This window comes from Bos javanicus, chromosome 18 (genome assembly GCF_032452875.1).
Source record: "Bos javanicus breed banteng chromosome 18, ARS-OSU_banteng_1.0, whole genome shotgun sequence".
NCBI lineage: Eukaryota > Metazoa > Chordata > Mammalia > Artiodactyla > Bovidae > Bos > Bos javanicus.
The window spans coordinates 24,510,611-24,536,507 of NC_083885.1; the positions used below are offsets into that span (position 1 = coordinate 24,510,611).

Below are 25,897 nucleotides of genomic sequence, written 5' to 3' on the forward strand. Positions count from 1 at the left end.
ATGAATTCTTCAACCGTAACAGCCCTGTGAGTAGGTCATTGTTATTATTACCTTCGGTTTCCAGATGAGGAATCTGAGGCTGAGTGAGCCAAGTGACCACCCTAAAGTCCAAAGCTGATGACAGGCAAGGCCAAGACTCAAGGTTATATCTCTGACTCCGAGCCCTGGCTCTGACCCCTGCCGAGCTGCCTCCCCCTGGGCATGGCCCTCTGCAACTGCACTGGTCTGGCTCTAAATTAAGCCTTGACTAGCGCATGGCTAAGGTCCCTGCTGGCTCAGGGAAACCGGAGTCTTCCCAGGAGATATTCCCACACATGGGCCCATGTCTTCCACTTGCCTTCATCTCCCATTCTGCCATCACCCCCTGCCACAGCCCCAGCGGAAAGGTGAGAAAGGAAGGGTAAGTGGTGGGCTGGGGGCTACACCCGGAATCCTGGCTGGCCACTGAGGGAGAGGCCACCGGGGGAGGAGTAGCTCTGGCTCCAGCCAAACTGGGTTGCGTCATAATCCTGCTATAGTAGCTTGAGCGTGGCTGGCCATCCACCAATACGATATGAATCAGGCACAGTGGGCAGCGCTGAAGTCAAGGAAAGTATTCAGGATGACTACGGTGGCCTCCCCAGCATCTCTTTCTTCTGCTTCCATTTCCTGTTTCATGAGCTCCTGGGGAATTCACTCTGGTCCCAGGAACCCTTCAGGCAATCAGAGTACCACATCTCCTTGGTCACAGTGACTGGCTCAGGCATGTTCAGGGATGCGCATATGATCTCAGTGGGGCCAAGGAGAGAGGGCAACTCCCAGGATCTAAGTGTCTTCTCAGGGAAGGGTGTACAAGGGTACACCCTCTGCTCTGCACATTCAGGGATGCTCAAGGGTCGGGGCAGGGGGGAGCGGGAGGAAGTGGTGATGTAACTGGACAGCCATTTTCTTGCAAGATGAGAAGTGATTTTGTGGGTCAAACAGGAAGGCTGCGGGGGCCAGAGGAGATGAAGAGGAGCCAGGGCAGCTCATCAGAGCTGCTGGTGGAGCCTCTCCTGCAGCGGGCCCTCTGGACTTCTTCCTCCCTGGACCCGGGGAGTGTTTTTTTGCTTTCACAAGCCAGTTTGATTGTATTTCTTATTTTTGGTGACCAAGAGTGTCCTATCTTATCCAGAGAGGGTCTTCAGCAGTGGTGCAAGACCCTGGTAGGTTGTGGAGGCGTAAATAAATAAGAGGGGAAGGAGCTGAGTAAAGAGGAAGATGGGTGTGTGTGGTTATGACAAGGGCAGACAGGCGCTGGTTTTCCTGGGGAAGCCACCACCACCCTGCCTGTGTGGGACTACACCCCTCTGGCCCAGGCACGCAGAGCGCGGGGCCTTCTAGCTGGGGAGGGACCCAGACACCACTCCGCGGTCACCCTCTCGATCTCACCCACACGGCTGCCTCGACACACCCATGACACCCCACAATGAGCCAAAGTCCACCTCTGGGTCCCCCTGGCTCCTCTGTAAAACACCGGGTCCCTCAGAAAGGGTCCGTCATCCACAAGGGGCTCCAATGCGGGGTTTGGATCAAATTAGGCAACAGATATGGTCAGGGAGAGACCGCCCTCCGGGGTGAACGGTGACAGTGCTCACCACAAGGCTTGAACCTGTGTCCCCTATGGGGCCGTGCAGCCAGCCCTGCACTGTGCACTAACATTTTTATAGATCCTCTGACCATGTTCTGGGTAGCAAAATTATACTGCATTGCATTAATGGTGGGTCCAAAGTATTAATTTGTTAAGTATACATTTAGAAATGTTAGTTGCTCAGTCGTGTCCAACTCTTTGTGACCCCATGGACTATAGCCCGCCAGACTCCTCTGTCCATGGAATTCTCCAGGCAAGAGTAATGGAGTGGGTTGCCACTTCCTTCTCCAGGGGATCTTCCCAACCCAGGGATGGAACCGGGGTCTCTTGCATTGTAGACAAATTCTTTTCTGTCTGAGCCACCAGAGGAAGCCCATTTAAAATATACAATTTTGTGGCGTTATTTTAAGAATTCTTTATTTTTCAACATGCCAGGAGCCTTAACACATGAGCATTGGCCAGGCAAGCCTCTCTGAGCTGTCCTCTATGTCTTCCAAGGCTGGGCAAGATCCTTGGCAGCTTGTTTGCCACCTTGAGCCCAAAAGATGTGCCCCCTACGCTCCTGCTCCAAAGAGGAGGCTCTTGGCTTTCCTGTGGGTAGCTGGTGGAAATGCAGGGGATAGGTGTAGACTGAGGGCCATCATGTGGGCCCTCATATACTCAAGGGAAAGGCCACTAGTGGGGACCCCCTATCCTGATGCTCGGAAATGTTCACTTGCACAGTCATAACATTTTTTTCACCATTTTTTTCACAGTCATAACATTTTTTTCCCCATTAGAGGGCTTACAGGGAGAGACAGATGAGGGGAGTGTACGCTACTGTGAGAGAGAGAGAGAGATTGTGAGAGAGAGAAAGAGAAAGAGAAAGGGAGGGAGGGAGGAGACACAAGCGCAAGACATCACTGCCTGTGGTTTTCATTTACTGTTAGTTGGAGTCGTTAGGTTTCCTTTTTTCTTTCTAAAATTCCACACCTCTTTCTACAGATGATGAACGTGCGGAGCCTGGCCGAGGCGCAGGCCGGAACACCCACCCATTCCACGAGCCATGACGTGGAGGGGCCGGATGGAGGCCAGGCTCGGCAGTCACCCAGCCCGCCCAGGGAAGCTGGGGCGCCAGGCCGGGTGGGTGGTGGTCTCGGGGTGGACTGCCCTGCTCTCTTCAGCGAGCCCCACCCCAGGCTCCTCTGCACGGACATTCCTCCCAGACACTCTGCCACAGCTTTGCGCTGCCAGGAGATTTACCTGCCACCAACCATCTTCTCGTCCCCAGTGCCCCTCAGGACAACATTCCAGCTTCTGACATGGGTGCTATAGACCGACTGTGTCCTCTCAAAATTCCTATGTAGAAACCTAATCCCCAGTGTCCTGATATTGGGAGGCGGGGCGTCTGGGAGGGGATTAGGGGACGAGTGCCTTTATAAGAGACTCCAGAGATCAATCCCAGTCTTTCCGTCTCAAGAGGACACGGAGAGAAGATAGCTGTCAGTGAACTAGTAAGGGGCCCTCCCCAGACATCTCATCTGCTGCCACCCTGACCTTGGACTTCGCAGCCTCCAGAACTGTTAGAAACATATTCCTGTTGTTTAAGCCACCCATCTATGGTCTTGTTGCTGTATTGGCCAGAAAAGACTAAAATGGGCAAACAAAGGCAGAAACCAGAGAAGAAGCTACTACCACCTCTGTCCCAGCTTGGAGGAGCACACGTTCCCCAGAGTAGCTCCCCCACCGTACCCCCATTTCTAGCCTCCAGACTGGACTTCCCACCGACTTAGCACATCTGCTTCCACGTTCTTACAGATCCCCATGACAGCTCACAGGCAAGAGTGGTCGGCGGTGACTGGTGCCATCCCCCAGCCCCCTTCTCTCTTGCCTCTGTGTCCTACTAGACCCCAAAAAAAGCCATGTTTTTGTTTTCCTCAGCTCCCTCCCCGCTAGGCTGATGTGTGGTTCGAAGTTGGGCAACCCAGCATTCTCCTCCTGCCCTGGAGTCCCTGTGGGAGGTTACCTGGAGCCACGAGCACCCAGAGGGCCCTGCAGGGTGGACCCAGGCCTGATGCTGCAAGGAGCCCCGGGGCTGCCATCTCTCGCGAGTCCCTGTCTAGGAATTGACAGTGTCCCTACCGTCAAAGACACTGACAGTTGGGCGGTCTTCACTAGCAGCCAAATACATCCTAACTTACACAGTGCAACTCAGAGGAGCTCTATGACTTGCTCAAAGGAAGGTGTCTATACGAATGTCCTGGGGTGGCATATTAGGCCCAACATTCTACTGGAATGTCCTTTGTCTCTGGGCCTGGACCACAATCTCTGACGTCCATGGAGAGAACCTTGAGGCCCACTATGACCCTCCATTGACAAGGAAATATCCTCATGTGTTCTCAACACTTGACTTATGAAGGCAGGGAAGGGCTCAGCATTTTATCAAGATTCAGAAAAATGGTTTTCTGTTTAGCCCTCAAAGCTCTCTGGAGGAGAACCATCCTCTTCTCATGAGCACCCCTTCATTAAATGCCAATCACACAGAGAAGCCCAAGTTGGCTCCAGCTTTCCTGATTCTTGAGGATGGGCATTGACAGCAGGACAAAACCCAGGCAAAGGCAGGGCTCCTCCCATGAGCGCTCAGATCCCTGCCCTCTGCCAGGGGGCTGCCTTTGAAAACTGGAGTAGTTGTCACTCTGCTTCAAGGCACACAATGCTAATAACAGCTAAGCTTTCCTGAGTACCTACTGGGTGCCGGGCTCTACTCTAAGATCTTGCACCTAGTAGTCATTTAGTCCTCAAGACAACCCCCTGAGGAGCATCATTATCACATTTTGATGAAAAGAAAAAACACCGTCTACCAGACTTCCCTGGTGGTCCAGGGGTTGAGAATCCACCTGCTGACGCAGGGGCTGCAGGTTCGACCCCTGGTCCAGGAAGATTCCACGTGCTGTGGCTTAATGCTGTGGAGCAACTAAGCCTGTGTGCCACAACCACTAAAACCCGAGTGCCCTAGAGCCCGTGCTCTGCAACAAGAGAAGCCACCGCAAGGAGAAGCCCCCACACCACAAGCTTGACGGAACTAGCGAAAGCCTGTGCACAGCAACAAAGACCCAGCACAGCCAACAAATAAATAAAAATTTAAAACAAATCAAAAGAAAACACCATTGCCTACCGAAGCATCTGTCCTCCTTGCCTACGCCCTGGTGGCAGGGACTGGGTCTTGCCCACCCCTGCAGGAACACCTATGTGGATGAATGAATGGGTGAATGTACAGGTAGATAAGACCATTCTGGCCCTCAGGCTCCCCTCCTTCCCTGTCCGGCTGCAGAGTGCCAGGGGACGGCTGGGGCTGGAGCTCCAGAATGACCACATTCAGAAGAGGGAGCGACCATCTTCAGCTGTGGAAACCCAAGAAGAGGCTAAGGAGGAGAGGCATTGGAGGGCCATCTCAAAACCTGGCATTTTAATCCCCTGTTTCTTCCTTTCCCATCTTAAAACCTGCCGTTCCTCTGAGCTGGTCTTTTTGGAGGAGGGCCAGGAAGAGCCACTTGTGTTGCCAATCTGGGCCAAGGTACTAGCAGCCAGGTGTGGCACTCTTTACGGCAGAGCTTAAAAAACAGACACTTGCCCCAAACCCAGGGCTTGCCCGATCCAGTCTTAGATGACAGGAAGCAAGCCAACCTGGCTGCACTGAACCCTGCAGAGCTGAGGAGGCCTTGCAAATCAAAGGGTGGGCTCCCTCTTTCATTTTTGCATCTAACCCTGCCTTCCTGTGCACTGTCTGCCTGGGGTGTTGTGACTGCTCACTGAGTATTTGTGGGATGACTGGCTGACCCACCAAACGAAAGACAATGAGGCCCCAGGTTGGCTGAGTGATTTTGGGCAGGCTGCTGAGATGGAAAGAGAACTGAGCAGAGATTCAGAAAACCTCAAGTTCTAGTCCCGGGCCTGCCACGTCATCCCTGGAGTAAGTCTCTTTCCTGTTGGGGCCAGGTGGGGCCCTCATCTGCAAAATGGAGCAGCAGACTTAGACGGTCTTAAACGGAGGAGTTTCGAGCTCTGTAGCCTGGGTGGGCAAAGGGTCAGAGCTGGGCCGGGGTTGGCCTGCTACAGCTGAAGAGTGGCGGCGTCCAACGCATGGTGGTGTACACACTGCTGCCTGGAGGAAGCCTCTTTCCGGCCTCAGGTTTGGGCCTTTGTCATCTCCCCAGCCCCCCATCAGACCTGACAACGACCGCTGAGGTTTCTCCAGACCCCAAGGAACTCAGGCAGATACAGACTAGACAGCATCCTTGTTTTCGTCTCTTTCAGAATTCTTGTGAACTGCAGGGTAAACAGCCCTGCACCGTGGAGACGGCATCACAGCATTTCCCTGATTAAAAAGGAGACCGTGTTCAGCGCTCCACTGTGTGACTTAAACGGCAAGATTTCTCTTACCAGAGGAGATCCGATGACATTCTGGAATCTAAGTGTGAAATCTGATTCTGCCTCCCCAAAGAGTACCATGTCTCATCTCAGGGCAGGGAGGGGGCATTCCAACGAAGCCCCTTGGTGAACCGTCAGAGGCTGGGTGGCAATTCCAGCACCAGCACTGATCTTTAGTCCCGCTTAGGGCACTGGCCACGGACTGCAGGTTAGGTGCTGTACGTGTCAGGCACTGTCCCAGCGTTTCATGTGCATCACCTCATCTAACCTTAACACTAGAGGAAAGGAGACAGTATTAGAATTATGCCCATCTTACAGACAGAAATACTGAGGAAGCTAAATAGTGTACCCAGGGCCATACAGTTGGTGGTTGAACCGGGATTGGAACACAGTTTATCCAGTACTTCTTGTGTCAGGCACTGCACTAGATGGATAAGACCTATATTCTCCCCATAGGGAGTTTAAAATTTAGTGGGAGAAATAGGCATGTGCACAAAGAAAAAATGAAAATGAGAGGGTTTTTCAATTTAATAAAGCCTCACACAAGTTCAAAGCATTATTTCTTTGCTATTGTCCCATTATAATGTGCTTTACATATGCAAGTATATATTGCATATGCACATAAATTTTGTGTGTATTTCTATATACACGTGGGTGTGATCAAATTTATCACAAGGGAGTGTTCATAGACTTTCCCCATCCTCAGCTTGCCCAAACGAACCTCCTAATCCTCTAGTCGTCCAGTTTCCCCCAGACTTTGTTCCAGTGTCAGGGTTGAGGCCAGTTCTGCCAGACAAGCTACTCTGCTTTTGTGATGCAGATGCAGGCCCTGGGCGTGAGGATGGAGGGAGAAGAGGGAGGGGGAAGATCTTCTCAAAAGTTTAGGACAATTTACATGACAATGAGCTGGGGTGAGTAGGGAGAGGGGGGAGGAAGGAGGGAGATGGAGATGCAGAGAGACGGGGAGGAGGCGGAGGAAGGAGGTGGAGCAAGGGAAGAGAGACCGAGGGAGAAGGAGCAACCGAGAGACAGCTGGAGACGGGGACGGAGGGAGAGGGGGAGAGGGAAGAAGGCGGCAGGAGGCAGAGACGGACAAGCGAGAAGACGAAAGAGGACAGGAGGGGAAAGCCTGGCAGGCTTGTGGGGGTGGGTAGACAGACGGTGTCCGGGGCACTTAGGAAGAAAGCAGTTCAAGAGAGCAGGACTGGGACAGACCCGAGGAAGACAGGAAAGGCCCTGTGAGAAGAGCAGTGGGGGCTGTCCTCTGAGTGCCTTTCCATGTTTTGGGAGAGACTCCGAAGAACAGGGTTCTGAAGCTTTATGTTGCCTGGCTGTACTGTGCCTCTTTAAATGGGACTCTGCCCTGGACCTGAGCCACATGGATCATAGCTTCCTTAGGGTTACAAATCTATAAATACGGATTCTGTGCTGAATGACCTCGGATAAATCACTTTGCCTCTCTGTGCCTCATTTTTTTCTTTTCCACTTCTCACTCCCAACTCACCAGGCTCACTTTCTCTTAGGGCCTGGTGGTGTCTGCTTGGAGCCTCTGTCTCTCTTCCTCCCACGGCTCCTTCTCAGGTCGTTTCATCACAAATATCCCTTTCAGGTTCAGGGGAACCTTCCCTGGCCACCTAGTGTGAAGTAGCTGCCCCCTTGCACCTCATCCCTCAAACCCCCCACAGCTGATACACAGGCAGGCTGGGGGCAGGGAGGGGGGGGGCGGTCCCTGCAGCAGCTCCTAGACAGCAAAGCCACACTAGGCCACTCCCAGGAAACACCTTCTCCAGCTGCCCAGCTCACGGTGGCCTAAGGTGAAATAAAACAGGAGGAGACGCCCCAGGGCCTGGAGGACTTCCTGACAAGCCTGAGTGCCGTGGTGCCATCTGCCGACAGAGGACTGGGCTCCAGCTCCTCCGTGTCCAGGGGACTCTCCAGGGAGTACCCGTTCTGTTCTCGGTCTCCCTTCTCAGTGGACCTTTTCCCAATCCTCTACTTGAGGGCTGTCTCCACCACACAAGAAACAGCCACAGAGGCCAAGGGGCCCACAGTATAGACCTTGCTACTGCTAAGTCACTTCAGTCGTGTCCGACTCTGTGTTATCCCATAGACGGCAGCCCACCAGGCTCCCCCGTCCCTGGGATTCTCCAGGCAAGAACACTGGAGTGGGTTGCCATTTCCTTCTCCAATGCATGAAAGTGAAAAGTGAAAGTAAAGTCGCTCAGTCTTGTCCGACCCTCAGAGACCCCATGGACTGCAGCCTACCAGGCTCCTCCGTCCATGGGATTTTCCAGGCAGGATTACTGGAGTGGGGTGCCATCGCCTTCTCCCAGTATAGACCTTAACACATTATGTTCCTAGCAATACCCAAGCAACCACCTCTCTACTCAGGATAATAAACTGGGAAAACAAAATCCTCCAGGAACAACAAATGTTTTCCAAAACCAAAGGAGAAAAGCATTTCAAAGTCACGCTGTTTTGGGTTATAATCAGGGCAGGAGGTTCTGAGGAAGGAAGAGTTGCTTGAGAGGTGGGCGTGGCAGTGAACACACACACTCTTGGAAGGTCTCACAGGCTGTGGTGGGTGTGTGTGTTTGTGTAAAGTGTGTGCTATGGACATGTGAGCCTTATGCACTGTGTCTGTCACCTGGTTAACTGAGATTCAGGCACCAAGCTTTCTTTGGCTGAAAGGCAGAGAGACCAAAGGCCTGTCCCATGTCTGAAGATCAGACCGGGCATTTTCTGCTTTAACACCCGCCCAAGTTGACAAAAGTGAGTTAATACTTGCAAAGTGCTTATGGCACAATGCCTGGCCTCTAGTAGGTGCTCAGTACAAGAGAGCTATTGGTGTTACTGTTGTGACCATTATTATTAAAATGAATGAAGTCCTGTAAGCTGTCTGGCTACTGATAACCTGTCTTGGCTACATCTGATGATCTGAGCTGCTCTTTGCTGACTGGTCTTCCAGCTCTACTATCCTGGAGAAGGAAATGGCAACCCACTCCAGCATTCATGCCTGGAGAATCGCATGGACAGAGCCACCTGGCAGGCTATAGTTCACGGGGTCCTAAGAGTTGGACACGAATGAGTGACTCATACACACACATCTCCAGCAAGGCCTGGCATACTGTTTCCTCAGTAAATTCTTAGTGCAAACAGAACTGAAGACCTCACAGTGTCCCTCATTCCACAGCCCTGGCTCTGTGACCAAAACCAAAGCCCATCCCCAGGGAGAAGGGTTTCCTCCCTGAGGGGCAGCGCCTGGCTTCCCCGCCCCAGGCTGGCCCTGGACATCCTCCGACACTCAATTTCCCCTCCTCCGGGGGGAGGCAATGCCTGAGCTGGGATGACTGTCGCAGAGAATTAGGATTTTGTGCATAAAATATTGAATTTTACATTTAAAGCTATCTGTCACAGATGATTTATCATACCCAGTGAAGGTGAGGATGGTTTTCCTCTGTGAGGGAGGTGATTTTTTGGCAAAGAAAGGATATATACACAGTGCACAACCACACCACACGGGAATCGGAGCTTAACGCTCTCTATCCAGAGGCTTCAATGAGGGGCCCAGGCACTCGGTGGCCTCCACCTGCTCCCCACCTCACACTCCAGGTCATAGGGAGAGGACGGTTGGGATTCAGCGTCCCAGCAGGAGATAAAGAGCCACTCCTCGAGAGAATTTTCCAAGGCTGTTTTCCCTTGCCCCTTTTATTCGGCTTAAGGCAATGGCACCCCACTCCAGGACTCTTGCCTGGAAAATCCCATAGATGGAGGAGCCTGGAAGGCTGCAGTCCATGGGGTTGCTGAGGGTCGGACACTACTGAGCTACTTCACTTTCACTTTTCACTTTCATGCATTGGAGAAGGAAATGGCAACCTACTCCAGTGTTCTTGCCTGGAGAATCCCAGGGACGGGGCACCCTGGTGGGCTGCCGTCTATGGGGTTGCACAGAGTCGGACACGACTGAAGTGACTCAGCAGCAGTATAGCTGTGTAAGGTTCAGTGAACACAGACATTTGCAAATAAGAGTTTTTATGACTTATTCCATTCACCACCTACCAGAAGCCTGGAAACTCAACTGAAAACTATCCCTGTTCTAGGATGTCAACTTCCTGCAGGAAGGAGAGTGCGCCTGGTCCTCAGACTCACCTTGGAGGGGCAGAAAACACAGCCCCCTGGTGCAAAGGAGGAAGAGAGTGGATTCAAACAGCTGCCCCCACCACTGGCAAGGAAAGGAAAGCTCCCCTAAGGAGGGGAGATGGTGGCCAGGTAGGGCTTGTAGTGCCTAAAAATATATTTTTCTGTTCAAGTGAGTTGCCCAAGGGCATGTACTTGGACAATGTTGTGAGGGTCACGATTTAGGGCAGTATCACCAACCCTTTCTCATCTACACAATAAACCCTGGAATTCTGGGTCTGTCATCTCCATCGGCAATCGTGCTATGGCGGTTTGCCCACCACCGGAGCCCCCTGTTGGGCTGTACTGGCCAGATGGACAGGTGCCCTGGCTGGTGACACAGCACAGTCTCGTCCTGTCCCCGTACGGCAGCCCAGCCTCAGAGAGACGACATGGCGGGGAGCAGGGACGGGCCGTCTCCTCCCCGCGCCCACGGGCGCAGCGGCCTACCTTTCGCTCCTTGTCACCGTACTCGATGCCCAGAGTGTCCATGGCCCGGACGATGGCTGCCAGGGACTGGATGGTGTTGCTGTAGACCACGGGCTTGTACTGCTTCACGTCTTCGCCAGAGAAGCCGTCTTCGTGGATGATCCTAGAGAGAAACCACACACAGCACGTATGATGAGCGCGCTGGCCTCACCTGGCAACGAGCGCCGTCAGACGTGGGAGCCCTCCCCTCCCCTCTCTTCTTCCCTTCTCCCCGCTGGTCCCTGGCCAACCTCCTGGCTTAGCTGGCTGAGGGCCTGGTCCAACCTGGATGCTGAGTTACTGAGCTGCTGTGGTCACACCACAATATCTGAAGGGAAAATCTACCTGAATTACCGAAAATTAATTTGAAACACAGAATTGTGGAAAAAAAGAAATGCAGTCTCTTTATACTCCCTACATACAGTGGAAGCAAGATCAGTCAAGGGTTTAATAACACTTGAAAGCACTCAGAATACACATTGAGCACTCAATATATGCTTGTCATGAATATTTTACTATTTATTTTTGGCTGCTCTAGGTCTGTGGTGCTGTGTGTGGGCTTTCTCTGGTCGCAGTGAGTGCGGCTACTCTCCAGTTGCAGTGCGCGGCTTCTGTTGTTGTGGGGTAAGGCCTCGAGGGTGCGGGCTTAGTAGCTGTGGCACACGGGCTTGGCTGTCCCGAGGCGTATGGAATCTTCCCAGGCCAGGGATTGAACCCCTGTCCCCTGTATCAGCAGGCAGATTTCTCAACCACTAAGCCACCACGTAAGTCCTGCCAATAGTATTTTTAAGCAAAGCTCAGGGTTTTAGCTTAAATATCCACTCAGGAGCATACTGTTGAAGACCCCTGAAAGAAGCCTGCAGATGAAGAACACATTTTTCTCTCACAGCAAACTTCCACTGCTTAAGGTCACTCACTTCAAACGAACCACCTTCATCTTTGACAACAGGAGAGCCAGCAGAAGGAGGGGCCTGTTCTCCACCCTCGGTTGGGATGTGAGCACTGTGTCGCCCTTGTTCTGGTGGCTCTGAACCTGACACGGAGGACACAGAGGTGACACTGCAGCTCCTGGAGGCCGCGCGACACTCAGCGCCCTTCTGTGCTCAGGCTCGGCTGGGGTCAAGGCTGAGGCCAGACATGCCCTGAGGCTCCTGTGCCCTGTGGATGGTGCCCGTTGCTGACAAGGGCCCAGGGACCAGAGAAAACTAGAAAGGGGGTAAAACTGAGACTCTGCAAGAATCTGCTCACGATTGAGGTAATTAAGAAAAGACAATTGGATTTTAAGACTAACACCCAACAGTAGGGGCTTCCCAGGCGACACAGAGGCAAAGAATCCACCTGCCAATGCAGGAAATGCAAGAGACGTGGGTTTGATCCCTGGGTTGGGAGGATCCCCTGGAGAAGGGAATGGCAACCCACTCCAGTATTCTTGCCTGGAGAATCCCATGGACAGAGGAGCCCAGGGGACTACAGTCCATAGGGTCATGAAGAGTCGGACACAATTGAGCACGCATGCACACGTACACACACACACACACATCCAACATTAGTCATCTGCCAATAAACTGCAAACTCTCCTGTGGTCACGTTTTTCAGTCCAAGACTGAAGACCACCTGCGACGTGTACATCCACCTGCGTGAAAGCTCAGACTCCCTTACTACCTCTGCAGCCCTCCTCCAGCCTTTTGTGTCCTTCGGTACTGGAGAACACTGCTAATGAGTCTCTCTCTCTATAAACAGTTTTACTGAGATAGAGTTCACAGACCATATAATCTACCCGTGGAAAACGTGAGATTCAACATTCCTTAGTATATTCACAAGGTTGGGCAGTGATCTCTAAGTCTAATTTCAGAATGTTTTTGCCCTCCCCAAGAGAAATCCTGTACCCATTAGCAGTCACTCAATCTCCCACCCCCAGCAGGAAGCAACCACTCATCTGATCTGCTTTATGTTTTTACAAATTTGTCTGCTGTAGACATTTCACATATATGCAATCAGACGAAGTGTCGTCTTTTGTGACTAGTTTCCTTCACTTGGCGTGTTCATCTGTGTTCATCCGTGCTGAAGCATCCATTAGTATTCCCTTTCTTTTTATTGTCAAACCAGATTTCATATACAGATATACCATGTTTTACTTATCCCCAAGTCAGCTGATGGATATTAACAGTTTCTATTATAAAATGTGACTTGGTGCTGGGTTGAGTCTTTATCCTGAGCTTCTCTAAGAAGCAGATCAAAATGACCCCACTGCCTTTTCACTGTCTTTTATTAGCCCTAAATCCGGCTTTGTACAAGTTTCTCGAGCGTACATCCAGTCTGCATCATGGATGTGTACTACCCTGGAGGGAATCTCAAAGGGAATTGTTAGTTCCCACTGTAAACAGCTAGAGATCTGGACAAAATATGTGAAACAAGGGCTTTCAGACATTGGAGAATAAGCAGTGCAGGACTTGTGATCTGGGACGGAAGGGAAGGGAGCATGGCGAGACCTGTGAGGGATGAGTCCTGTGATCGCCTTGGCTTTCTGCCTGGAGGCATCCGCCAGACCTCAGCGGGGGGAGGGAGGACCCGCACACATCACAGCCGCCTTCCTGAGCGCGTGGGGTAAAGGGAAAAGTTCTGGAAGGCTGAGGTGCAGGGTACCTGAGAGGAAAGAGAGGAGAGGAGAGAGAGACAGCGAGACAGAGAGCTCCACGTATCTGACTGGGGGTCTTTCTGAGGCTTTGGCTGAATCGAGTGAGACTCTACAAACTTGAGAAGAAACATGCGTCAGGGAGCTTCTAAGATAGACCCGTCCCAAAGCTCACCCAAGGCTGAGCATGGTGCAAGTCCCCACTAGTCAGAATGGAGAGTTAGACACCTAGGGCACTTGGCAGAGACCCCAGAAGGCTCACTCCTCGGTAGTAAGGGCTACTTTTAGACCTGCCCTGACAGAACTTAAAAATGAGCCTCAAAGAAAAACCCAAATTGACCCACAAGTCAATAACTGCGTGACAGAATAAAATCTAACACTCTTTAAATGAGGACGGTGAAATCCAGACCCTTAACAATCTAATATTCATAGTATCCAGCATCCAACAAAAACATTTCTGGATATGCAAAGGGGGAGGAAAGTGTGATCCATAACCAGGAGACAAATTAGTCAACAGAAGCAAACTCAGAAGTGTCAGAGATGATGGCATTAACAAACAAGACCTCAAAAACAGCTATCTTGGGATGATTTGGGAGAATGGCATTGAAATATGTATAATATCATATATGAAATGAGTCGCCAGTCCAGATTCGATGCACGGTACTGGATGCTTGGGGCTGGTGCATGCTTGGGGACAACCCAGAGGGATGGTATGGGGAGGGAGGAGGGAGGAGGGTTCAGGATGGGGAACACATGTATGCCTGTGGTGGATTCATTTCGATATATGGCAGAACCAATACAATATTGTAAAGTTTAAAAATAAAATTAAAAAAAAATATTCTCAAGAAACTAAAGGAAAACATGAACGTAATGAGTAGAGAAATGGAAGATATAAAAAAGAATAAAACAGTATCTGGAGATGAAAATGCAATATCTGAAATAAAAATTTCACTGACAGGGACTAACAGCAGATGAGACACCCCAAAGAATAGTGAAGTTGAAGACACAGCAATAGAAACCATCTAAACCGAAGCAGAGAGAGGAAAAAGGCTGAAAGATGTATTGTGACATACATAGGATAACATGTAGAAGCAAAATCTATGCAATGATAGCACAAAGGATGGGAGGGGTAAAATGGAAATATACTGCTGAACAATTCTTATATTATACAAGAAGTAGCGTCATATTGCTTCTCTCATGGCTTAGTGGTAAAGAATCTGTATGCCAATGTCTGTCAATGCAGGAGGCACAGGTTCAATCCCTGGGTCGGAAAGATCTTTGGAGAAGGAAATGGCAACCCATTCCAGTATTCTTGCCTGGGAAATCCCATGGACAGAGGGGCCTGGGGGGCTGCACACAGTCCCTGGGGTCACAAAGAGTCAAACGTGACTTAGTGACTAAACAACAACAACAAAGCATAGTGTTACTTGAAAAGAAAGCCTGATACGATACATACTGTAAACTCTAGAGCCATCACTCAAAAGCCTTCATGGCGGACTCTCCTCAGAGGGTGGGAACTCTGGGTGCCCCGAGAGGTGCAGCCTGGATTTGCTGGTTCCCATGACATACTCTCGCGAGAAGCCGGCACCAGGAGTTTCTCACGCTTTGCTTTGGACCAGCCAGCCTTGCTACTCTCCTGGGAATGCTCTCTATCCCCTTGGCTGCCTACAGGATTTCCTTCCACTAGGGTTGTTTTTTCACACCTGTTAGTATTAACCTTTACACCACCTGACAAGGTAGGGAGGGTAATTTTTATTCTATCCATCTGTATTGAGACTGAGTAAGACTGAGTAACTGGCCTAACGGCTGTCAGCAAAAACAGTAAGAGCCAAACGCCGGAACAGAACCTGGGTCTCTAACCACCAGCGTAGACTAGACCGAATACTGCCTGGAAGGCCTCACAGGTGCCTGGGGCAGCCCAAAATAAGAAAGCTTCATTTGGGGCTTACAAAAATGATGCAATTTGGGCAAAAACTGCTCACATCATGATTACTGGTTGCATAACTTGTTCACGCTGGCTTATACTAGCTTAAAATTGGGCTTCTTGCTTCAGGGTAGAATTTTATACCTTCCGTTCCCACTGACTCAACCCTAGAAAAGCTGCACCATGCATAACAACACCGAAAGTAAGTAACATTCATAATGCTACTATTCAGAGAAAAACGCTGCACATTTTTAGTAAAAGTCCTTTAGTATTTCTTTCATGCCACATTCTTCTCCCCCAACTCTGCCTCAGCATTGATTTGAATAATTTATCCTTAAAAGTATCACTTAAGGCCCCTTTTGTTTCTATTTCCCGTCTCATTCCGGGGAGAAAAGAGTAGAGCAGTGGTCAGATCTGAGGAGTCAGAAAAATGTGGGTGACGCCAACTCCATCACTCGTGAGCTGTGTGTTGCTAGGAAAGGATTTAACTCCTCAGGCTTTGGTTTCTCCAACTCAAGAAGTCATTGTGAGAAATAAATGTAAATGCCTATTGTATACTAGGGCTTCCCTCATAGCTCAGTTGGTAAAGAATCCACCTGCAATGCAGGAGAGACCCCAGTTTGGTTCCTGGTTCGGGAAAATCCCCTGGAGAAAGGATAGGCTACCCACTCCAGTATTCTTGGGCTTCCCTTGTGGCTCAGCTGGTAAAGAATCTGCCTGCAAGGCAGGAGACCTGAGTTTGATCCCTGGGTTGGGAAGATCCTCTGGAGAAGGGAAAGGCTACCCACTCCAGTATTCTGACCTAGAGAATTCCATGGACTATACAGTTCATGGGGTCGCAGAGAGTTGGACATGACTGAGCGAGTTTCACTTCACTTCACTGCATAGTAAGTATATAATATATGGTGGGCTTCTCTGGTGGCTCAGCAGGAAAGAATCCACCTGCCAATGCAGGAGATGCAGGTTTGACCCCTGGTTTGAGAAGATCCCCTGGAGAAGGAAATGGCAACCCACTCTAGTATTCTCACCTGGGATCCACGGACAGAGGGGCCTGGCGGGCTATAATGGGGTCACAAAGAGTCGGGCACAGCTTAGCAACAACAAACAACAACAACAATAATATATAGTAGCTATTAGTAATGATACCTTCATTCTAAAGTCAAAGTCCCTTAAAGAGAATTTCCTTCACTGGTGGTATAAGAGAAGCAGAACCACAATAGCCACTAATGTTCAAGGGTTTACTCTCCGTGCCAAGTGCTTTGCATGTACTATCACATCTAATCTTCAAAACAATCCTAGGAGATTATTTTTATCTCCGCTCAACAGAGAAAGGAAACAAAGGCTCAGAGAGGTTAACCCAGTTACCCGGGTCACACAGCTGGTAAGGGTGACAGTGGCATTTGAGGCTGTGCTTGTGCCCACAAGTGGATGCTGAGATGCAGGACTGCTTCTTCTGCTAGGATTCCTATATCCAGGTTCCCTGAGAACCCAGAGATTTCACACACAAAGTTAGCATCAAAACACCTCCTAAATCAGTCCAAGGAGTGTGGAGCAAGGAAGGGAGGATAGGAGGCACAGGGGTTGGAGAGGTAGCCTGGGGGAGTCGGGTTTCCTGTGGCAGCCCAAGTCTAGCCCTGGAAGAGATGAGGATGGGATCTGGAAAGCAGGAATGAGTCTGCCGGGGGCACCTTAGTAACAGTCAGTGGCAGCTCCAGCATCTCACGCTGCAGCAGCCTCAGACAAACTGAGGTCCATCTGCACCGCTGAGTGACAGAGGCACAGAATCAAGCCCCAGAGAGCAGCTGAGTCACTGGATCCAGCTGTTCCTGAAGCGCGACCTGTCCTGACACTTTTGAGTGACACGAGCTCTTTGACTCCCTCTTATTTTTGCATAAACTCATTTGATTTGGGTTTCTGTCACTTACACCAACACAGTCATGACCAAAACATGTTTCACACTTTGGGAGGCCATCTCCTAGTACACTTGTTTATTAACTTTCTGTCCATACCAGCAGCCTGTCTGTCGGTCCTGGGAGGTCAGGTACCACATCCCCTCCATCTCAGTTCCCGCTATCCTTATCAGCTGACACAGGGTAGGCTCTGAATAGACTGACACAGGGTGGTTCTATGAACTCAGAGAACGTGGGATGTAACTCCACAAGCAAGATTACACTGGGGCACAAGATCTGCCCCTCTCCAAGGAGCTCGCCAAAAAAGACAGGTAGGTAGGTGTGTGTGTGTGTGTGTGTGTGTGTGTGGGGTGGGGTGGGGTGGAGTGGGAACCCACTGGATTCCTTACATCTGCAGAGCTAGCATCACAAAGGTAGACCAGGCTAGATGCAGCATTGGTGCCCACTCCATACTAGGTCATCTCCTAGTATAATTGTACTAGGAATCAGGGGCTCTGAGGGGTTTTCCAAGCTGCCAGAGCAGAAGAAACCTAGGAGCAAGCAAGGCTAACTCTGCAGCCCTGAGTGTCCGACTCTGGACGGGAGCCGCTGGCAGGACTCTGGAAACCTGGCAACGCATCCGAGGGAGGAGAACCCACGTGGAGACGGGGAGAGCACGGGAGGGCAGCAGTGAGCTCACGTGAGGTTTCTGGGAAGAGGCGACCAGGGAGGGTCCCCCAGCCTTCCCTACCCTGCTCCTCTCTCTGCTGTCTTGGGGACCCTCAGGGGGCCTGGGCTGGGGCTCCCTTTGCTCTCTGCTTCGCCTTCTCCACACAGGACTGCACTCCGCAGCACTGAGGCTCCCCAGGCACCACGGCCTTATATGGTCACAGAATCACAGGCTTGGGAGCTGGAAGGGACCCTGGAAGATCATCTGGCCCGGCAGCCATCCCCCCTCTCTGAATCACAGATGCCTCTGACACTGTGACAAATGCACCAAGACACACAGTTTTACCACACACACCCCTCCGCCCAACTTCTGGAGGTTCACAGACTCACAGACGCTAAGCTGCTGGAACACGATTTTTCACTCCATCTCCACGGTGGATTAAATGCCCCTTCTCTGCCTCCTTTTCTCAGCACCCTTTCCCCTGCATTGGGACTGTCACTCCATCCTCCACGATAATCCCCTTAAGAGTTCAGACGAAGGGGGTGCTTTTGGAGCCAGACTCGAGCTGTGTGACTGGGCAATTTCCTTCACTGCCTGGTGCTTCAGTTTCCTTAACTTTCCATGGAGAGGGGCTTGGTAATCAACAGTAAGTATCCTCGCTGGGTTGTGGATGTAGAGAAGAGGGCCCAGCACAGGAAGCAGTCAGTGCAGCTGTTACTAGGACTGTTATTATTGCATTTGGTGAGTGGGACTGAGGGAGAAAGGACAGGGTGTCCTGTGTCTGTCTTCCTGAGGACAGAAAGTGACCAGGGGCTGCAGGGCAGCAGGGAGGTCGGACACTATGGGAGAACCCCTGCCCCCTGGGAGAAGGAAGCCTAGGCAGGGGGGAGGGGGCCCTGACCAGACTGGAGCGGAGAATCTGCTTACTCACCTACTGAACATCACAGGAGCAGCAGTGAAGTGAAAGGCTGAGCTTCCTGAATGGGGACTGCTTCATGAGGTGACAGAAGGTGCTTCTGATCATAAGCAGGCTGCCTGGGTTAGACTTGGTGCTCAGAGCTTCACTGCTGTGACCACTGAGGAGGGTTTCCCTTTGTCAGGGAGACCTGATGTGTAACAGGGCTCTGGCCCTGGAGCCACCGCCCTCCCCAGTGAAGGGGGGAAGTGACCACCCTGGCTCCAGAGAACACAGCTTTAAGCAAACAGTCAGCAGTGAGATACTAGTGAGTTAATGAACCACATACCAGCAATTAGGGGCTTCAAAGAACCCACCGGAGCACTGGATCTGAACAAGACTATAAGATGAAAACACCAGGTATAGCCCAAAGTGTACCCTGCATAGCCATCTGTGTAAAGCTAGATTTGTGTGTGATGATGTTGGTAAGAGATGGGAGAAGGCGGGGGAGAGAAAAGATGACACAGGAGGATGCTTAACATGGTTATCACCAAGATCACTTTTGATTTTTTTTTTTACTTTCTTATGTTTTGTTTCATTAAAAATGTGTGTTTGTTATTTGAAAGAACAACAAATCATGTTCAGTGGGAGACAGACACTATTTAACAGTGTTTAACAGAAGAGAAGAATCGAGTAACAAGGGGTAGTCATCAATCATTAGGAATTTCCTGACGTGTTTCACTTGGGTTCAGCCTGGTCCCTGCCTGCCTAGGACTTCTGTTCCAGGCCAAGTGAGAAAGCTGGTGCTGAGAACATGAGAGTTAACAGTAACAAGTGGCATTTGCCAAGGGCCAACTGAAGGGTTGACATTCTACAAGATGGCAGAGTAGATGGTTCAAACAAACCTTGTCTGCACCAGGACCCAGAGAACCCACAGAGACTGAGTCAGAACTGTGTTTGAGTGTCTCCTGTGGCGGTACAGGCCAGCCGTGGACTGCTGCAGGGGCAGGGGCCCTGGGTGCAGTAGACCTGGGTATGGCATAAGCCCTCTAGGAGAGGTCGCCATTAACCCCACCATAGAGCCGCCAGAACTTACACAGGGCTGCGTAAACAGACTCTTGGAGGGCACAAACAAAAGTCTGTTCACACCAGGACCCAAGAGAAAGGAGCAGTAACACCACAAGAGACTGACCCAGACTTGGCCATGAGTGTCCAGGAGTCTCTGGCAGAGGTGTGGGTTGGTGGTGGCCTGCTACAGGCAGGGGGCACTGAGTGCAGCAGTGCATGCATGGGACCTTTCGAAGGAGGTCACCAATATCTTCATTACCTCCACCATAGTTTACTGCTGCTGCTAAGTCACTTCAGTCGTGTCCAACTCTGTGCAACCCCATAGACGGCAGCCTACCAGGCTCCACCGTCCCTGGGATTCTCCAGGCAAGAACACTGGAGTGGGTTGCCATTTCCTTCTCCAATGCAGGAAAGTGAAAAGTGAAAGTGAAGTCGCTCAGCCGTGTCCAACTCTTAGCAACCCCATGGACTGCAGCCTACCAGGCTCCTCCGCCCATGGGATTTTCCAGGCAAGAGTACTGGAGTGGGGTGCCATTGCCTTCTCCACCATAGTTTGGCCTCAGGTCAAACAACAGGGAGGGAACACTGCCCCACTCATCAACAGAAAATTGGATTAGAGGTTTACTGAGCATGGCCCTGCCCAGCAGAACAAGACCCAGTTTCCCCCTCAGTCAGTCTCTCCCATCAGGAAGCTTCCATAAGTCTCTTATCCTTATCCATCAGAGAGCAGACAGAATGAAAACCACAATCACAGAAAACTAACCAATCTGATCACATGGACCACAGGCTTGTCTAACTCAATGAAACTATGAGCCATAACGTGTAGGGCCACCCAAGACGGATGGGTCATGGTGGAGAGTTCTGACAAAACATGGTCCACTGGAGAAGGGAATGGCAAACCACTTCAGTATTCTTGCCTTGAGAACTCCATGAACAGTATGAAAAGGTACAAAGATAGGACACTGCAAGATGAATTCCCCAGGTCAGTAGGTGCCCAATATGCTACTGGAGATTGGTGGAGAAATAACTCCAGAAAGAATGAAGAGACAGAGCCAAAGCAAAAAACAACACCCATCTGTGGATGTGACTGGTAATGGAAGTAAAGTCCGATGCTGTAAAGAGCAATATTGCATAGCAATCTGGAATGTTAGGTCCATGAATCAAGGCAAATTGGAAGTGGTCAAACAGGAGACGGCAAGAGTGATCATCGACATTTTAGGATGGACTGGAATGGGTGAATTTAACTCAGATGTCTACTATATCTACTACTGTGGGCAAGAATCTGTTTGAAGAAATGGAGTAGCTGTCATAGTCAAAAAAAGAGTCCGAAATGCAGTACCTGGATGCAATCTCAGAAATGACAGAATGATCTCTATTCATTTCCAAGGCAAACCATTCAATATCATGGTAATCTAAGTTTATCCCCCAACCAGTAATACTGAAGAAGCTGAAGTCGAACAGTTCTGTGAAGACCTATAAGACCTTCTGGAACTAACACCCAAAAAAGATTTCTTTTTCATCATAGGGGACTGGAATGCAAAAGTGGGAAGTCAAGAGATACCTGGAGTAACAGGCAAATTTGGCCTTGGAGTACAAAACGAAGCAGGGCAAAGGCAAACAGAGTTTTGCCAAGAGAACGCACTGGTCACAGCAAGCACCCTCTTCCAACAACACAAGAGAAAACTCTACACATGGACATCACCAGATGGTCAATACCGAAATCAGATTATATTCTTTGCAGCTAAAGATGGAGAAGCTCGATACAGTCAGCAAAAACAAGACTGGGAGCTGACTGTGGCTCACATCATGAACTCCTTACTGCCAAATTCAGACTTAAGTTGAAGAAAGTTGGGAACACCACCAGACCATTTATGACCTAAATCAAATCCCTTACAATTATACAGTGGAAGTGACAAATAGATTCAAGGGGTTAGATCTGATCGAGTGCCTGAAGAACTATGGACGGAGGTTCATGACATTGTACAGGAGACAGGGATCAAGATCATCCCCTAGAAAAAGAAATGCAAAAAGGCAAAATGGTTGTCTGAGGAGGCCTTACAAATAGCTGAGAAAAGAAGAGAAGTGAAAGGCAAAAGAGAAAAGGAAAGATATAGCCATTTGAATGCAGAGTTCCAAAGAACAGCAGAGAGAGATAAGAAAGCCTTCCTGAGTGATCAATGCAAACAAATAGAGGAAACAATAGGATGGGAAAGACTAGAGATCTCTTTAAGAAAATCAGAGACACCAAGGGAACATTGCATGCAAAGATGGGCACAATAGAAGACAGAAATGGTACGGACCTAACAAAAGCAGAAGATATTAAGAAGAGGTGGCAAGAATACACAGAAGAACTAAACAAAAAGATCTTCATGACCCAGATAACCACAATGGTGTGATCACTCACCTAGAGTCAGACATCCTGGAATGCAAAGTCAAGTGGGCCTTAGGAAGCATCACTGTGAAGAACAAAGCTAGTGGAGGTGATGGAATTCCAGTTGAGCTATTTCAAATCCTAAAAGATGATGCTGTGAAAGTGCTGCATTCAATATGCCAGCAAATTTGGAAAACTCAGCAGTGGCCACAGGACTGGAAAAGGTCAGTTTTCATTCCAATCCCAAAGAAAGGCAATGCCAAAGAATGTTCACTTTGGCACAATTGTACTCATCTCACACGCTAGCAAAGTAACACTCAAAATTCTCCAAGCCAGTCTTCAACAGTATGTGAACCATGAACTTTCAGATGTTCAAGCTGGATTTAGAAAAGGCAGGGGAACCAGAGATCAAATTGCCAACATCCACTGGATCATCGAAAAAGCAAGAGTTCCAGAAAAACATCTATTTCTGCTTTATTGACTATGCCAAAGCCTTTGACTGTGTGGATCACAACAAACTGGAAAATTCTTAAAGAGATGGGAATACCAGACCATCTGACCTGCCTGAGAAAACTGTATGCAGATCAAGAAGCAACAGTTAGAACTGGACATGGAACAGCAGACTGGTTCCAGATCGGGAAAAGAGTACATCAAGGCTGTATATTGTCACCCTGCTTTTTTAACTTATATGCAGAGTACATCATGAGAAATGCTGGGTTGGATGAAGCAAAGGCTGAAATCAAGATTGCCAGGAGAAATACCAATAACCTCAGATACACAGATGATACCACATTTATGGCAGAAAGCAAAGAACTAAAGAGCCTCTGGATAAAAGTGAAAGAGGAGAGTGAAAAAGTTGGCTTAAAGGTCAACATTCAGAAAACGAAGATCATGGCATCCAGTCCCATCACTTCATGGCAAATAGATGGGGAAACGATGGAAACAGTGAGAGACTTTATTTTGGGGAGCTTCAAAATCACTGCAGATGGTGACTGCAGCCATGAAATTAAGACACTTGTTCCTTGGAAGAAAAGCTATGACCAACCTAGACAGCATATTAAAAACCAGAGACATTACTTTGCCAACAAAGGTCCGTCTAGTCAAAGCTATGGTTTTTCCAGTAGTCATGTACGGATGTGAGAATTGGACTACAAAGAAAGCTGAGCACTGAAGAATTGATGCTTTTGAACTGTGGTGTTGGAGAAGACTCTTGAGAATCCCTTGAACTGCAAGGAGATCCAACCAGTCCATCCTAAAGGAAATCAGTCCTGAATTTTCATTGGAAGGACTGATGCTGAACCTGAAACTCCAATACTTTGGCCACCTGATGAAGAACTGACTCACTGGAAAAGACCTTGATGCTGGGAAGGACTGAAGGTGGAGAAGGGGATGACAGAAGCTGAGACAGTTGGATGGCATCACTGACTCGATGGATGTGAGTTTCAGCAAGCTCTGGGAGTTGGTGATGGACAGGGAAGCCTGGTGTGCTGCAGTCCATGGAGTCGCAAAGAGTTGGACACAACTGAGTGACTGAACTGAACTAACTGAAGGGTGTGTGTGTCAAGACATGCTGACTGCCACCCAACAGTCATAAGGAAAACTTCTTATCATGGTGCGTCCCCTTCTGTTTCTCTCTTGCGGCTAAAAGTGACCATGTGAACCAGCTCAAGTAAGTAAGATTGAAGGGGAGTTAGCTAGAAATGTCCCTGAGAAAGAGTTTCTCTTCTTATTCCAGTGAGAGGCCTTTGAGAACTGCTTTCCGGTCCACTCACTTTTCCACTGTCCCCCTCTCCCGGCTGTCCCTCAACCAGCCATTCTGTGGCTTCCTGCCTTTATATGTGGTTGTGTGAAGAAGTAAATACTGGAGCCATGGCAGCCATGTTGTGCCCATGAGGTTAAATGCCACCACCCTAAGGATGGCAGGTCAGAGGGATATAGAACATTCCTAGTAACGCTGCAGGACTGTTGAATCAACCCTGAGACAGTCTGATGACAAAGGTCATGCTCCCACCATGATGCCCCCTGCCTGGGTCGGTGACTGTGACTTAGAGAGGATAGACATGCCTACAGTCACATGGTGAGCTCGTGGTAGAGGAGGGACAAAATTTCCAGAGACTCTTACACAGTGTCATAGGCCTGTTGCCTACCTTAGTGCACCCCTGAGACAGGCGAGGTGATGGGTGATACCAGGTGAGAAAAACATCAATCAACTGCAAAATGGAAAAATTTTTTTTTTCCCCTTCTGTCTTAAAAGCTCTAGTTCCCATCTTTGAGGCTTCTCAGAGGGTATTTTGTAAGCTTCTTCATCCTGTCCCTAATTCACTTTTCACATATTTTTCAGGGACCAACGTATGTATGGACGTCATACATACATGTATGTACCAGGTAAGTACTGGGGATGTAAGAGTGACCCGATCAATGTGAAGCTCTGCCCTTGTGGAGCTCGAATGTGGAAGGTAAGATATCCAAGAGATACTTTTAAAAATGGTTATCTAAATTATAACCGGAGTAAGTGCTACCCAAGAAAAAAATAAAACTATGAAGAGCTACAAAAGGAGGACCTAGCAGTGGTGCGGGGTGGGTGCAGGGCCCACCTCTTGGGGAAGCAGCATTCCAAGTGGAGCAGGAGCTGGTGGGAGAGACAGGGAGGGAGACGGGACTTTAGGGTGGGGGTGGGGGGTAGACATGGCACAGGCAGAGGCGGCGCCGTGGAGGGTCAGTGTGCGTTCTGCATGTCTTCCAGAGCCCCTGGCTGGCACATGGGGTGCCAGGAAATTGTGCTAAATGGACAGAAGGCACTTCATGGACCGGCAGGTGGGACTAGAAGCCAGAGAGCCCAGTCAGGAGGGCCAGTCTGGGTCTGGTGCTGGCACAGGGCTGATGCTCCCTTGGAGGGAGGATTTCATTGTGCCTCATAGTGAACTACAAACAGCAAGTTAACTCAATGGGGAAGCACCATGAACACCAGGCAGGCTACGGGCACTGGCAGGACCAGCAGAGCAGGTTGCGGTTGGCAGGGCAGAGGGGAAGCACCCAAGCTGATGTGTGTATTTGTATGGGGGGTGGGGCTGGCCACACTGAAACCACCCCTCCGTTGGAGCCCCACTGACTCTGTTCTTGTACATACTCTCACTGATGAAGTCTGGTGCCCAATGAGGTGTGACTTGCAGGACAGACTCTGGCCCCCAGTTTGGTGGATGCCACCAAGACTGAAGATGAAGCAGGGCAGTCGGCAGTGGTCCAGAGGGACTGGGGAGGGCAGGGGTAGGGGCGTGGGGGTGGGGGTGGTGTTTCCAGGACCCACAGCAGCCAAATCCCCTGGAGCACACTAGTCATTCATTTCATGCATTCTACAATGGACACTGAGCACCCGTTAGGAGACGGGTACACCTGACTCTCCTCCTCATTAGCCCTATGGACCACAGGCAAGTTAACTATCGTGGGCCTAGGTCTCGCCTCTAAAAAACGGGGATGATGCCTGTCTGTGCAGGGCTGTCCATAGTACAAAAGCACGTGTGGGGAAGGTCTGGCACACAGTTGGGCCTAGTAACTGCCAGTCGCTAGTATTATTTAAAAGTCACAGACTAACCAGTGCCAGGTAGACCACGTGCCTTGCCTCCCAGGCCATAGGTCTCCCACCCATCCAGGGCAGCAGTGCCCTGGCCTAAATGAGTGAGGGACTGGAGCCAGAGGGTATCCATGATGTGAATGACTGGCTCAGAGGCCACCAGCTGGGCAGAGGCATGACGCATGTGTCTTACTAAGTAATGATGCTGGGTCCTTGACTC

General features: G+C 50.0%; 1 protein-coding gene across 2 annotated transcripts in view; it reads right to left on the minus strand.

The window, feature by feature from the left end:
• The window catches only part of GNAO1 (G protein subunit alpha o1), a 179,876-nt gene that overhangs the window by 71,200 nt on the left and 82,779 nt on the right, over window positions 1-25,897 (minus strand). For both annotated transcript variants that reach the window (XM_061387263.1, XM_061387264.1), the window contains exon 3: window positions 10,643-10,784. In XM_061387263.1, the coding sequence (XP_061243247.1) occupies window positions 10,643-10,784 (142 nt within the window). The remainder of the gene's footprint in view (window positions 1-10,642; window positions 10,785-25,897) is intronic.